This window comes from Phocoena sinus, chromosome 8 (genome assembly GCF_008692025.1).
Source record: "Phocoena sinus isolate mPhoSin1 chromosome 8, mPhoSin1.pri, whole genome shotgun sequence".
NCBI lineage: Eukaryota > Metazoa > Chordata > Mammalia > Artiodactyla > Phocoenidae > Phocoena > Phocoena sinus.
The window spans coordinates 78,744,545-78,761,387 of record NC_045770.1 but is presented as its reverse complement, the minus strand read 5'-3'; the positions used below and the strand labels follow the sequence as shown (position 1 = coordinate 78,761,387).

Genomic DNA, 16,843 nt, shown 5'->3' with positions numbered 1-16,843 from the left:
CAAACCTAAACATGTTTTATCAACACATCCAATATTAAACAGGCACATGCAGAGAAAAATATGGAAAACCTGCGGTTGTAAATTTATATATTATAACACCCCCAATGAATTTAACCTTATTATGCAAAAATAACTTTGGAAATTTGCTTATATAGACCAGGAACGAATGAGCACTAGAGAAATGATGAAAGCTCACTGTAAATCTGAGCATGTCAACCTGACAAACAGAGGAATCCGACTGGCTAAGGAACATCATTAATTTTTTAAGAGCCTTTTGAGTACTAATGCCTTTAGCATTCATTCAGATTTCAAGTTTCCCCCTCATGATTTCCTTTTCTTGTCACTCATTCCTACCAATCTAAATTTAATGTTTAACAGAGTACAATACTCTCTTCTAGAATTCAAACTTTTCCTATTTTAGAGTTCTAAATTATATTCAGACATTTTCTTTGGTAAAAGAACTAGATTTATTCAATTCTCTCTTAAAATGGTCAGAGATTTACACTGTATGATTTTGCTAGTTTTTGTGTCATTCTGATTTGCAATATCCTGCAACATTATTCAATAGGGCCTCCTCTATGACATTCACATTCTATTTTTGTTAATTGATTTTTTTTGCAAGGAGCAGAAAAACAGCGAATTATTACAAGCCTTTTGTTTGTAGAGTTCATTAAATGGAAGTTCATTTTCTCCAGTGAAATGGGGTCAAGGCAATTCAGATGGGAGAGTTTCTTGTGTCTCAGGGTTGTATTTTAATTAATTCCTTTGCCATAGCTACTGTTACCACAATAGGCAAAGAGATGTTGTTTTGAGATAAAGCTCTTGAAAAGAAGTTTCCTTTCAATACCACAATTGAAAGAGAGGCAGGTTCAACTGGTGGAATAAGAGTAGGTCCGTAACACAAAAGATGCTGTATGGCCTTGGTAAACCACTTCATCACTCTGTCTTTCTTTACCATCTCATCAATAAGAGGTTTGGATTAAATGATCCAAGAGGCCTCTGCTGTGTCTATTGTTCTATTGCTCTAGTGGGTCATCATTTACCCATCAATCCTGGTTTTATAACTATTTTTAAAATTAAAATCTCCTGAAACACGAACTTGCAATTAAAATCCTTGCTCCATAACATTATATCAAGGAAGGATTGTGGGAATGGCAATGGTAAATAGAAAAAAAGGGATCATCTGATTTTAAACATTGTCAAATTTGGCATAAGTCATTTTGAAAATATCTTGAACAAATCAGTAAAGTTTTTCTTTCTAAAATTTACAGCTGCTGATATGGGTAATCAAATGCATTTTTTATTTTTTTCCCAAATGACAAATTGGTCATAAACAAATTTCATATCACCCACCAACCTGCCCATTGATTTGCTCCTCTGGTCAGTGTAATAGGATTTTTTCCTGAAAAAAAAAAAAAAAAGAAAGAAATCAGCTGAGGAAAGTCACATGAAAATAGTGAAACCAGCAAGTGACAACATTCAATTATACTGAGCATTTCAATATTCTAACTTCCACATGCTAAAGAAAGACACGAAATGAACCAGTATAATAGGAAGAACTCTGAATTTGCATTGTTTCAATTTCAGAATCTAAGTTACTAATAACAAAGACACTTTCATAAATCAACAGATCACTTTTGAATATTTGATTTTTAATTCTTTTTTGAAAGTTTGTCTTCTGCTACATAATGCATATTAACCAGATCACTTGCTATATGAAGTCAGCTATTAATCTAAACACATATGTAATGAATATTTATGACTTGGCAAAGAACGTTAAGTTATAACCACTAAAAATTTAGAGAAAAAAAAGAGGGTCTTTACCCTCAAAAAGCTACTTTTCAGTTGAGGAGACAAGTTGTAGTTATAACAAAGTGTGATAATGCAGTAAAACAGAGGGCTATGGAAGTACCTGTGAAAGGATCTCAATTAGTTTTCATAGATGGAGGAGAAAGGAGACAGGGAAGCTTTCCCAGAGGATGTGTTATCTGTGTTGAATCATGAAGCATGAACGGCAGTAGTTGTCTGAATAGAGTACTTAGGACATGGCATTTTAGACAGAGGTAGCAGCGTATGAAATGGTTATGGGAGCAAGATTAACATGGTAAGATTCAAGGAACTTTGACTAATTTGGTAATTGCTGGGGTATAAATTGCAAGTTGAGGATAATAATAAAAGAGGTGAGGGGATGGTGAACAAGGCACAGATGATGAGGGGTCTTACCACTGATGCTAAGGTTTTTGGGTGAAAAGTTATAGGAAGATATTGAGTGTTTTAAGTAAGTGTGTAGCATTCCGATTTTAGAGAAACTAAATATTCTAGTGACAGAGGTTAATTCACCTTCTAAAAAATTCTCAATAAATCCACGTCTTGGAGCTCAAGAATCTCATTCAGGGCCTTCTAAAATGCCTCTTTATCCCCACCCACCAAAACCCATTCCAGAGAATCAGAAAACTCCTCCATGGTGTGGTATCTAGAAAGCAGGGCGGAGAGTCAGGACAATTGATATTTAGTCCTGTGTTATTAACTGCTTAGAAAACTTGAAAAGCCTTCTGAGCTACCATATTTCATTGCAATCACCAGTCATAATCCTAGAAAAGAATTTTTAAGTTGTCTCTGACATACTCTAACACTAATTTCAGATATGGAGTTTCAAGGTTTGCTCTGTCTAGCCTAAACTCACACTTTAAATATCACCACCTCCCCTCATTTTATCAGACATACACAGGTTTGTGTGCATACATCATTCAATCAACTTGGTGCTTTGTGACCACCTAGAGGGGTGGGATAGGGAGGGTGGGAGGGATGGAGATGCAAGCGGGAAGAGATATGGGGATATATGTATATGTATAGCTGATTCACTTTGTTATAAAGCAGAAACTAACACACCATTGTAAAGCAATTATACTCCAATAAAGATGTTAAAAAAATCCCTATTGTACTATAAACCCATCTTCTCTCTGAACCTCCTCTACAAAGTACTCTCTTGCACTATTTACCCCGTATTATATAACTGTTCAATGACTATCTTCTATAGGAGATTGGGTTTCTTGAAGACGGTAGCTTCAGTTCATCTGACTTTGTGTATACTTGGCACATTCTTTGGTAAATAGTAAGCATTCCGATGGCTGATGAATAAATGAATGGGCTTTTGTTTAATTCACAGTTGCATTTATTTCCTTCAGTGCCTGAGGGCACTTTGAATTTAATAAACATTTACTAAATAAGGTATCGCTTTAAAAAACTACAAATGTAGAAATTGGTTTAAAAGAATTTTCAGCATCAAAAAAATCTAGGAATGTGATTAAGAGGAGATAAAGATTATGGTTATAATGATCAGTTATGGATATGGTAAGGAATAATATAAAAGAACAAGGTGGCATTTGGATAAAACATTATTCTTTCTATTGCTGCTATTTTGAAATATTTCTCTTAAACATTTTCTTTTTTATTTTTGAAATGCTTTGGGGGAAATAAGAACGAGTGAAGGAAGAAAGTCATACAAGATGAATACACATATTTTTTAAACTGCTTATACTGTAAGAACAAATGAAATTAAGAGACTCATTTTTCCCAATTAACTAACACCCCAGTTACCCGTCAAATCTAGGATGAACTATGTGTGACAATTAGTGCTGTCAAGTCCTCTTACTTGAGGACCGGTTAGGTTATTGCTTATCTTGAGGACATGCCTGTAATGGGGGTATCTGCTTGGCTATAGAAAAGGGTGAGATTTCTTTCTGTATTTGCAATCTCAGTGAATTGCCTGTGATGCATGTTACATTCTGTTTTAATGTTGATTCAGTGATAAAAGGGTTATCTTTCTCTTCTATGTTTGTGGAGAAGTTTCCTTGGTTGGAGGAGATTTTGTTTTTAATTATATTTCCCCAACATATACAAGTGTACCTTTAATTTATGCAGTCAATAATAACTTGCAGTTTTCCTTAGTTCTTCTGCATAAATGAGCCTGCAGGACCAAATTATTTCCTACCCACTATCCTCACTCCATAATTTATTAACTGCATTGTTCATGGACAGAGCTTTCTTTATTTTCCCTTAAATTTTCATTTGAAAGATTCTTCTATTCTACACCTTGCATCAAGACAGCATTTATCTACCTACCTACTTACCCATCTATTACAACAACCGCTCAAAATTATAAGTAAATGCTTATCTTCATCACTGTTTCCAACCACTGTTTCGCACAGCCAATGACCACTTGTGGAGATGTCTGTGTGGCCAAATGAGAAGGACAGACGGTCACATGGGTGCGACCCTGGGTCCCTGCTCCTTGTCAAGCAAAGCTACTGCACTGTTATCTATTCTATATATTGGGCTCCCTGTATGTTGTTACATTATTTTATTTTTGAGTGAGATATCCTTTGCATAAAAAAGTGATCTAAGTTTAATCCCAATTGTGATAAAAGATTGTTCTTAATGTTTTAAAAAATTTTCCCCCAAATTTGCTATGATTAAAATATTTGTGGGAGGAGGAGCTTGAGGAAAGATGGAAGGTTGACCCCACCTTTGGACTCAACCTGAGAAGCTACAGGGTGACTGAATCACCTTAAAATATGTTTGACCAATTTAATGTGAGAGAAGGGTAAGAATGAATAAGAATCACCTTTGAATCAAAAGAAAAGTAATGAATGTGGGAATTGATATTTCTGGAATGTACAAGACACAGGCTAAGTCTTTCCTGATAGAATAAAAACTAGAAAATGTGGACTATTTTAACTCTCTAAAATTTCTTGGTTAGTGTGGAAACATCAAGTCCAATACGCAAGCCATATCTACTTTGGGAAAATTATCAAAAAAAGAAATAGCTAGAAAATTTATGTATATAAAATTCTACCCATGCAGAATATCAAGCATAAAATTTAGATAAAATGCTGAACTTTCAAGTTCATACAGTAAGTTACCAGAAAACTTTTGAAGGAAGGGTTATAACTCTAATAATTTTTTTCTGAATACATTTGCAACTTTTCTTTCTGAAATGCAATATATAGGTTTCAACACTGAATAAATACATGGAATAGTCAAGCACGGATATGTTTTTATGCATAAATCTTTAAAAAATCTTGTCTTGAAAAAAGATATGTATTTTTCCTATTTAAGTTCTTTGTTATTCTTGTATATTTTACTTTTAACACAATATATATGTTCCTAAATATGATAACAGTTGACATTTGGAAAATGAATTGGTAATCATGAAAACACTTTGCCACTTATTCTATGCTTGAATAACATTCTCTTTTTATGAGCTGACTGCTATCCCAAATTTTAGGTGTACCTTATAAATAAATCAGAAGTTGGTTACTAAGGAGTTAGTTAATGCTACATCTATTATTTAAACTGATCTGTAAATATGTTCTAAAAGAACTCTGAGTTCCAGCATTTCTCAAACTGTTTTCCCAAGAACATCATCATATTAAGATTTTTAAAAACCCATCATCAGATGGAAATTAAGGAAAGACTTCTCTGTGTAACTGTTGGAATTTATAAAAATTATAAGAATTATTAAAATATTAAAAATCTTCAAGACAATATTTCTCTATCAACTGTAACAGAATCACTTGGGATGCTTGTTAAAAATACCCAATCTTATCCCTGACCTAATATGCCAGAATCTCTGGATGTAGGTTCTAGGGACCTTCATTTTTACTGTTTCCCAGGTGATTCTGATGTATTCTGAAGACTGAGAACCACTTCTCTAAAAATTCCTACAGTAAATAAACTTATTGTTTAACTTAGAAATTCAGGAACATATTTGGTCACAGGATATTTTTCTTTTACATCCTCTGGAACCAGTGTTCCTTTGACAAACTTTGAGGAAAAGCTGTATATTTTCTAATATTTATATTATTAAATCAAAAGAATCACAATGGCATTTTCCAAAATTTCAGTAATGTGGAAATTGTGAACATTATCTTGAAAAACGTATCATAAAAAAGAAATTTGAGCCACATCATCAATAAAAAGAGACAGTAAGTGTATACATTTCATGGTTTTCATATATCTTTCTTTGGATGTATCAGAACTCTTCTTTCAAATGCAATCTTACCAGAAAATAAAAATGAATATCATTTATAAAAAGCAAAACCATCAACTGAAGAAAACATCTTATTCAAAACTTCTGTTGAAATAGGACACTATGGCACACAGATTGGAGACCTAGGATCTAATTTATACAAACTGGAGACACAGTCTGGTAAGGGAATTGTTTTTAATGAACTGCTAAGTTAAAGACACAAATAATTAAATTTGATACAGATTTTTTAAAAAAAACAAAGTTATGAGTATATTGATTAAAGTCAGAGTTCCTCAAAATTTATCTGAAAAAGTCAAGAGTAAGGGAAATGAGAGAAAAAGGTCAGTGTGCTCTAACAGACTTTCAATTTTTAAAATTAATAAAATCCAACTGAGATGGTGGAATGAGCTGTATGAAATGTGTGATGCTGTAGATTCCGTTGCCATCGTCTTTGTAAGACTTTTTCCCTATAAACTACAGCAGAATGGACATACTTTGAAAGTATATTGACAAAGAAAGGAAAACCATCTTTGAAATTATGAATGTCAAATATTTGGTGTAAAGCAAACATGTTACCCAACATTTACTTTTTCATTGAATGAAAGTATAATTTCAAATTAATAATGTGTCTTTGCCAGGGACTAAGAATCAAATGATGACAGATTCCCCCTTGGATAGCAAAAAAGGATTCAATCTTTCGGACCCCTGGCAAACAAGTGCTTTGTATAAAGTCCAGAGGAGATAAGTGGAAGATATGCTCCTTTTTTTGATGGAATATTTTAACACAATGTTCAGTTAACCTGAAGAGCAACTGAATACTGAAATCCACTGAAATGGCACACTTTGTGATGGTCTCTAAGGGTTTCCTCCTTTTAGATCTACAAGGAAATTAGTTTGTGCAAAAATTCAACTATACCTCTGCTCAGAAACAATGGTGAAATCACAGGAATAGGGGCAGGATAAAGGTATGTGAAATCAGGCTTAATTTGGGATTTTTTAGCAATTTCACCCTGATATCAGAAAGTAGGTTATTGTCTTGGGTGTCACACTTCTTTTGCATCTTTGTTTATATCCTGCAGTCAAAATAGAACTCATTTAAAATAATTTTGTAAGAATGTAAACAAATAAAATAATAGGGACCCACAATCCCACCCATCAGAAGCAATCATGTTTGGCATATTATATTTTCTTCTAATTTTATTTCTATTCATTTTACATTGTTGAAATCTCATTGTAGGAATACATGCATATCCTTCACATTTTATTGAAATTTATTTATTATTTCACTACAATCATTAATAAATCCTTGTACCCATTTGTTTTATAAATGAATTATATTGCACTGCAAGGGTATATATAAATTATTTAAATCCTCTACCATTGAGCATAGGAGATATTTCCATTTTTCATAATTATAAATAGTACTTCAGGAAATGTTTTTACATATTTTTCAATTATCTTCTTAAGATAAAAAGTGGTTATGAAAAGTTTTAAGTCTCACAGAAAATAATTTTAAATTCAGTTTCAGAATATTTTATGAAATTTGATTCTCACCATAAATAAACAGAGGTGATTATTCACCATATCTGTGTGAGGTTTGAAGAGTACTACTTGTGAAAGTCTTTGATAATTTCGTAAGTTAAAATGAAGCTCATTGTTTTAATTCTGCATGATTTTGTGTAGCATGCATATATACAGACCAAGCAAGAAGAAAGCAGATAGAGCAAAGGCAAGTATTCTCCCGTTATCAGCTTGTAATAAGTCACAGGCATGTATTTCACAAGACTTTTTAGAAGGAGACGTAGTGTCAGCAGGAAAAAATTCCTCAAAACTCAAGACATGAAGAGTTGCACAGTGTATACTTACCTAGTTGTACTCTCAAGTTTGGTTCAGTAGAATGACCTGAATTAAAAACAGTCCTCTGTAGACTCCAAAATATCTAATCATAATACAAATAATATCTCATAGGTCCTTACTTGCTTCTTTCAGGGACCAAGTTTCATAAAAATGTACAAACTTCAGGTTTTTGTAGGTATCTTATTAATAATTTATATAAGGTGCCAGAGAATTCAAAAGACTTTACTCATTTTCTTTTGTTTTTTATTTTATTATTATTATTTTTGCCAAGCTCTTCAAGGTATTATCTACCTATCTTATAAATATCATCTGTACAGAGAATTTTGAAACTTTTACCCAAGCATGAATGGGAGTCAATTTAGGTATCTAATTCTAATATTGTCACAGTAAGATTCCTCTGTAGTTGCCAACACTTAATCAATTTCTGCTTTGTGGGCAATGACTGTGGTTACATCTTCCAAAGCCTGAGGTGTTTCAGATGACTAAAAAGACAGTGATCAACATCCCATATTTCATCTTGAATACTGTAGAGGCTTGTCATGAGACCTGAGGCTGTCAGCACTCTTACAGAGTTGGCCTCTTCCATGCCACCAGGTCTGAGAAATTTCTCCATATTTTTGAATTGCACTCTTACTGTTCATTCATATTCATTATATAGAGGTTCTTTTACTTGCTATCTTGTTACCCTAAACCTTTTTAAACCTTCTTAGCAGTTGATAAAGCATACTGAGCTCCAAAAAAGTGTAAATGTTCATATCTTCAATGTGAGTTAAAACTTTGCCCATAGTAGAAACACTTGAATTTTATTGTGAGAGATCATGAAGGAAAGTGATAGATTCTGCATATAACACAAAACACACAATATGGGGAAACACATCTATTCAATTTTTGCTTGCCTATAGGAAGGACTGAAAAATCTTTGAACTGAGAAGGCCTTTTATTACCATTTATCCTTTGGCATTGAGGACAGAGCTAAGAAACCATCTGGTTGAGTTCCACCTGAGGAATGATTCTTGCTAACTGCTATACAGAGAAAGAACACTGTATTTGTATACATAAGGCTGCTACACACTTACATTTCCTGAGTTTCACAAAAATAAGAGTTCCATCTACCTATATTAAATAAGAAGTGAAATTGATCTTGGGAATTATAAGTTAAAACTTGAAAACAACTATTTTTCCCCTCCCTCTAGTCAAGTCCAGCGAGAAATGATATAGCTGGGAACCAGAACACTTACCACATTAAGCAAGCAAATTAGAAGGAAAGACAAATGTCCAAGGTAAGCTAAACTTTGGAAGAAAAAGCATTTCTTCTGTAGAAAGAATTACATTTATTGCTCTCAAGTTTTTCAAAACACAGGCTCATCTTAATATACATTGAGATAGAATGAAATAAAATTTGAAAGTACCTGAAGGGCATCCTGATATTCAGCCTCTCTGCATACTTGCACAGCGTGTCCCATGGAATATGAATTTTAATAAACATGATATCAGGGTTTGCAACAGCTGGCTGCAAAGGACAGCAGAACAGACACCACTTAGAGCTGATAATATCATGCCACAATTTGATCTGAGAGGGAAGGACATTTTCCCCTTGCCTACACATGAATCATTATCACCCACTTAAAAGGAATTTATATGAATAAAATTTCTTAATACAGAAATACCTTAATCAAAATGTATAATAATGCCATTGAATGCAAGAAATAATCATCCACGTGAGTTACTGCATTTTCTTCCTTTGATCATTATCAAGATCCAGAATCCCTAATCAGAACAATGATGAGCAATTAGGAATCTGAAGTTATTCTTGTTTGACACCTTCTCATGATCCTCTCATTCCTGCTCTGGGGTGGCGGGGTGGGGGGCAGTGGTGGTAGTGGTAAAAACAACACTGACAGCTGCTACCAGTTATTCATTCACTTATTCTTCTAGCACATTTTATTGAGTAATTACTCCTGTAATTAAAGCGAGGTCCTGTGAAAATCCTGGGGATAAACAGAGTATAAATCCTACAAGTCCATAGCCTTACAGAGCTGTCAAGTTTGCACGCTTACTGGAACCTTAACAGGTTAGTATACTGTTTCCTGCAAGAGATCATAAGACTTTGTGTCTCCGATCTAGACAAGAGGTTTTTAAGCAAAATCAAGTGTGCATCAGAATTATCTAAGGAGCTTTTAACAAAATTGAGTACTCTGGTCTAATTCTTAAGAATTCCCAGAATTGGATTCCATTGTTCTGAATATTTTTCTCATACCACTAACAGAGAATCAGATGCCTTTCTGAACCAGATAATCATCAAGATTCCTAGATTTGGTCCAGTAGTCTAAAATAAGTAACTAAATAATTGACCATTTTGTCATTATATATCACTAATGTTCATATTATACTTAAAAAAAAAAAGCCTAGACAGTTATTTTCTGAAATTCCTACAATATCCGAGGCCCACAGAGCAAGAAAGAAGTTTGTGGCCACTGTAGCATTGAATTCCACAGAGCTTATTCCTCAAATGATTAGAAAAGCTGAATTACGTCAAGGAAGAACTGCTCTTCGCTTCCATTTAGGCACTACATGTCAGGTTACAGCTGGACTCCACTTGGCTAACATTTTTCCTTTAAATTTCAACTAGATGGAACATCTCAAGAAACCTAACAATCTTAAAAGCTCAAAAGTATGGAATAAATGTATCAGTCTAATTTAAAATTATATATTTAAAAATTAAACTGTACAATTTTATATTCATATATTCAAAAAGCTATGTTTTAGATATGGCTAATTTCATGAATTTGCCAGAACATATTTCAAATTTGTAGTACCCACATTTTAAAACAGTATTATTAGAGAGCCACGGGACAATCATTGGAATGATACTCAGCTGTAGACAGCAGGCTGATCACCATTAACACTGGACAGGCACTTTCACAGACTAGCATTTGGAAGCGTTTGTTCCCTGAGGTATTATGAAAAAAGGGGGGATCATTCCAAGATCAAGACCATTTAGGGTTTCCCACTAGAGGACCTGTGAGACATTTTAATATGCACGTACTTGCTAAAATATCCGAGAAGGTAAATAAAGTCAACCGAATTTCCAAAATTTTAGACCATGTGTTATTTTTTCTTTATAGTTTATTGAGGTACTAGGTATTTTTCAAATCACAAGGGGAAAATAGCAAAAGGTGCTTCCTGTGCAATTTCCAAAGGACTTTCCTACTTCAAATATGTTTGTTTTAAATTAAAGATAAAGAATGATAAAAAAATTAACAATGACAGAAGTCATATTAGGTGTTAAATATCTAAAGGCCTTTGAATTCAGACTAAGTTTACACACTTTAGCTATGCTTGAGGAAATAATGTATATAACTTTTGCTCACATTCTTGCCCCCGATAGTCTATTCGTAGCACAATGGCCAGAGTTATTCTTTAAAACGTGACTCAAATCATATAACTTCTCAGAACCCCATTTCAATCAGAGTGAAAACCAAAGTTTTTCCAATGACCTACACAGCCTTTTATAATTTCACCTTCAATATCTTGTGAACCCACTCTCCTACTAATCTCCCTCTCATTCACTCTACTTCCATCATTTGGTCACTTACTATGACTTTCCTGCCCTCACCCCATCATTCTTAACCTTGCTCTATTTTTTCCTGTAGCACTTATTATCTTCTAATGAATGAGTCTATTTATGTAAATGCCATGAGAGAAGGGATTTTCACTTTGTTCATTTATGTCTACTGAGCACCTAGTTCTATGCCAGGCACATAGTAGTCACTAAGCATTTGTTGAGTGGATGAATGAATGAATGAGTTAACTTACTTTGAGTACACATTCTATGTAACGTGTACCTAAGCAAGAGATGATGAAGACAAGAAAGCAAATAAACCAGAATTATTCTGGAAGAGGTCCTATGTCAGGATTCAAATTAGCATCATGAATAGCTGGCTTATCACTGATTATTAATTCATTCCTGTCAACCCTTAAGATGTGAAAAAATCTATTACACTCAAATAAAGGAGATACTTTAGAAGGATGTTACTTCATTAATTCTACCATTGATGAATGAAACGTCAAGCTGAGTGCACATACAGCTAGAACATTTCTAATTTTGTATGTCTTAACTTTAAAAAAATATATATATCTTTTCCAAGCAACATAAATTGTCTTCTCTTATAATTTCCTCAACTTAATTTCTCTTTTGTTGTACCTCTACTTAAAAATCAAAAAACAAAAGTAGTTTTATTTTCTTGCAGCTACTGAGCAGGAGGTTGGCGAAGGGCTGGTGTTGGCAGGGAGAAAAATTACTTTCTCCCTTGGAATCAGAAGCTCCCAATCTGGCACTATTCTGTTTAGCTCTGATGCAGGCAGCCTTTTCCAAGGGAACAAAGCACCCGCCGCCTTCACACTTCACATTATTATTTAATTAATCCATCCAAAATTCCCAAGAGGTAGAAAATTCATTCTTGAGAGAAAAGGAAATTTTAAAATGTGTTTTTACACAGTCGCTCTACAAGTTGGTGGAAGAGAGCTGAAAAAAGAAAAAAAAAAGAATAGGGTAGCTCACGGTATTAAGTCTAAGATAAAGACAAAATGCTGATATAATCTGAAAATACACTTGGATAACAAAGCACCTATCCTGACAGTTACAGATCATCTACCTATTCATTTATACAGTCTTCAAATATGGATCATTATCTGCTGATGATGTGATTATCTAGAAACTGTCCACATCAACATACAATTTAATGAAGATTTGAGATGCACTCTGTGTCAGGCTCAGTGCTTAACTCTGGGGAATATAAATTTTAAAAATGGGAACTTGTTCCCTAGGGAATACTCCCATTTTTTTTCAGCTAACAAATCCAATACTTGCTGACATTTTCACAATTTCATTTTCCCTTTCCACCTGCCACAAGCCCTAAATATTTTCAATTTAATAGTTATTAAAATTAAGTTGCAAACAAAGCCCACAGCCTATAATAGTAGAAACTTTAAGAAGAAATAAATGTTTATGATAATGCAAAACGCTGGATTTGCTAGTTCAGATAGCTACAAGTATTTAGATACCAGTTAGTCATCAATTAACATAAGGTTTAAACTAAAAATATATCTAGGTTCTTTCTTGTAATCATGGAGTTAAGTATCTTTCTATGTCTGCTTGCTTAAAAGGCGATACATGATATTGATTTTTTTTTAATAGTGTCAGAATTCTAAGAAGTCCTCTAAGATCCTCATGCCCTACTGTCCTTGTCTTGTACAATCTCCAGGATCTGTGAATATTATGGCATATTCACTCCCATGATTAAGTTCTATTATAAGGCACATTTGCTTTTTAAAAAGAGATATTGTCTTCCACTGCAGATAAGTCCCTAAAAAGGACGGGGCTTTTCCTGGCAAGAGAGATTCAAAGGAGCAGAGGGACACAAGGGAGAGTCTCCCTGTGAAAAGCGGTGGGGGGCATGTGGCGAGAAATGAGAATGGCCACTAGGAGCTGAGAGAGGTACCTGGCTGATAGCTAGCAAGGAGATGGGCAACGCAATCCTACAACCACAAGGAACTGAATCCTACCACAACCACATAAGCTTGAAAGAGTATCCTGAGTTCCAGGTATGAATGCAAGCCCATCCAACACAATGATTTAAGTCTTGTGAGAAACAGAGCCGAGAGCTCAGCCATGCCATGTCCAAACTTCTGATCTGCAGAACTGTGTGCTGACAAATGGGTTTTATTTTAAGCTGATGAATGTGTGGTGATTTGTTAAGCAGCAATAGAAAATCAATATAAACAGTGTCAAACAATCTTGTGAAAATTTTAAGACAATACTTTTTCATGATATAATGTTAGCATGCTTGTTTTATTTATTTATTTATTTATTTATGGCTGCATTGTGCCTTTATGGCTGTGCACAGGCTTTCTCTAGTTGTGGTGAGCAGGAGCTACTCTTTGTTGCAGTGCGCAGGCTTCTCACTGTGGTGGCCTCTCATTGCAGAGCATGGGCTCTAGTCATGCAGACTTCAGTAGTTGTGGCACGTGGGCTCAGTAGTTGTGGCTCATGGGCTGTAGAGCACAGGCTCAGTAGTTGTGGCACATGGGCTTAGTTGCTCCACGGCATGCAGGATCTTTCCAGACCAGGGCTCGAACCAGTGTCCCCTGAATTGGCAGGCGGATTCTTAACCACTGTGCCCCCAGGGAAGTCCCAGCATGCTTATTATATAAACATGTTTTGTTCACTTAAACTGTGTTTGTCATAGCAGGTTGATTTTACACATTAACATTGTGATAATTAATTTAGTCCTAATTAACTCAACCATTTAAAAAATCAATGTCATTACTCTTAGAATTAGGAACATAAGTAAAAATATCTTTGGTAACTAAAACAACTGTAGAAAGTTAACTTTAAAATACAATTTAGAAATCTTAATTTTCCTTGATATTACACTTGATATTCTAACTCTCTACTGGACCTCCCCCTTCATCCTTCCCCAAAAGCCTTTTAATTTTTTATCTCATCTGCCTTCTGTTTCCTCAATCTTTCTCTTCCATTTCTTCCCTTTCCTTCTCTTCCCTTCTCTTCCTGCCTCTCTCCATTCAGCCTTCTTTCCTGGATCTTCCCCATCATCATTTAAACATCTCATATAAGAAAAAATGAAAACAGGAAGAAAGAAGTGAAACCTCATGAGACCTCATTTCCCTCTCTGGCTCTTGCTCTTCATCCTCCCATTCACAGATGAGCAAGTCGGTTGATGATATTTGCTGCAGCTTCTATTTTTCCATTATCTAGTCACTCTTCAATTCATGACAGTCTAGCTTCCAAGTCCATCTCCTCAGAGAAATGATTCTCACTGATTTCACCAAAGATCTCCACATTCTCCAACTAATTGGGCCTCTTTCTTGTCTTACTTGACTTCTTAGCATATTTTACCCTGAAAACCAATCTTCCCTGCGACTCCTCATCTCTTCTTCTTCCACCTACATCCAACTCCTTTAACTATTTTCCTTTCCTACTTTTTACAGGCTCACTCCTAGGCTCTTTTTTTTTTTTCCATTCTCTCCAGTGATTTCGTACTAATACACAGCTTCTATTACCATCTATATTATAAAGGCTAAAGCATTTACCTTCAGCTTAGACTCCTCATTCGGGCTCTAGACACAAATTTCAAACATTTTTACTTCTACTTCTCAATGGTACCTCAATTACAAGCTTAGGATCTTCAGTCCCAAAATCCCATTCCACTTTCTCCCCAAATTAGCTCTCTTTTTGATGGCCAGCAATTTTATACTGGCTATTCCTTCTGCAAATAGTTTTCTGTTCCCTTATCTTCCACATGATGGACTCCTTTTCATTCAGATTACTTTCTTTCACATCACACACGCTAACATAGCTACTTAGTCACACTCTCTATATAATACTATTCTGGTTTAATTACTGGTAATATTCCTTACTATTTCATTTTCTTGTATATTTATGGTTTCTTTCCTCCCATGAGAATGTGGCCCATTTTTATCTTGGTTTCTATCTGTCCCCAGAATGAAGCATATCATCGGTACTTCATTAATGTTCCTTGAATGATTAAAGAAATTGCTCAAGTCACAAGCCCAAGTTAGCCTTGAAATCTTTTCTCTTTCTACCATATCCAAACCACCACCAAATATCTATATTTAACTTAAATATCTATCAGATCTATTCATTTCTCTCCATTTCTAATGCCACCCATGATCTCTGTGCATATCCAGCCTTGCTTTTAAATCTATACTCTTTTCAGCAATCTAAGGTTTCATTTTTGAAAACAAATATGGTCATGATACTGCCTGCTTAAATTATTCAGCAGCTTCCCATTTTTTCTAAGAAAATCATCAAAAGTCTTCAACTACAAAATGGAATTACTTAACCCTAGCCATCCTTTCCAAACTCATTTAGTACTTTTTATTTCTGGTATTAAAAATACCAGTGTTCTTCCTCCCACCACCATACTGATATTCAGTTGCTCCACGCTATGGTGGAGTCTGGCATCAAGGTTTTCAAAGATCCCCAGGGGATTCTAATGTGCAGCCAGTATTGAAAACCAGATTTCAATACTGGTTTCATAGATGAAAACATCTATCCCTTTTATCCACCTACTTTAACTATTTCATTTTCCAAATCTCAGTTCAAAGTTTATTTCTTTGATTTTACTTCTCCCTTTCCTTCTTGTCTTCCCTCATCCTCAAGATTAGTTTACTGACCTCCTCATAAGCCATTCTAGCACCATTTGCTTCTCTTTTAGGTCACTTAACATGATTTGAATTTATAAAGGGTATTGTAAGGAAGGATTTTAGACTTTATATTAATAAATGGAGATTGAAAATCACCTTGGATTAGAATAGCTTTATTTTGCAAAGCCACCTAAGTATCCTCTTAGATATGCAAGTACTAGTCAAGTGGAAAGAGTAATAACAAGACTTTTTAAAAAAAATTTGCAGCACTCTCCTTTGCTTGGGTTGGCAGAGTTCCTCAGAGATTTTTGAATCAAATTTCATATGGCTTTTAGGGCCTTTCTGGAGGGAAGATATACAAATTCCTCAACTCTGCCACAAAACTAATATCATCTATTCTGCAGAATTGGGGTAGCCTTAACCCTTCCCATTGTCAGAAAAATAAGTCATTTATCTCTATGAGGAGGTAAATAGAAGGAAAGGGGAAGTAGAGCCTGGAAACTTGTATGAACACGATGGCTACAGTTTCCAATGAAATGTGCAGCTGAGGTTGAATACTCTTTCTGGCCAGCTGTCCTGGCACTTTATTGAACTGTGGGGACCAAATCCTAATCATGTGAATGTGAACTTAAAAGAGCTATAATTATGGAACCTAGAATGAAAAGCCATTTGTCCAGGAACAAAGGTACACATGTGTACTTTTTTTCTAGAAAAAATAGAAAAAAAAATGGGACATGATGCTTTTTTTTAAGAAAAATGGGAATC

The 16,843-nt window shown here is 34.7% G+C and overlaps 1 protein-coding gene across 1 annotated transcript in view; it reads right to left on the bottom strand.

Moving 5' to 3' along the window:
* Nucleotides 1-16,843, bottom strand: part of ANO3 (anoctamin 3) — a 440,374-nt gene that overhangs the window by 120,747 nt on the left and 302,784 nt on the right. The window contains 2 exon segments of the mRNA XM_032640382.1: nt 1,358-1,402; nt 9,298-9,398. Of these exon segments, the coding sequence (XP_032496273.1) occupies nt 1,358-1,402; nt 9,298-9,398 (146 nt within the window).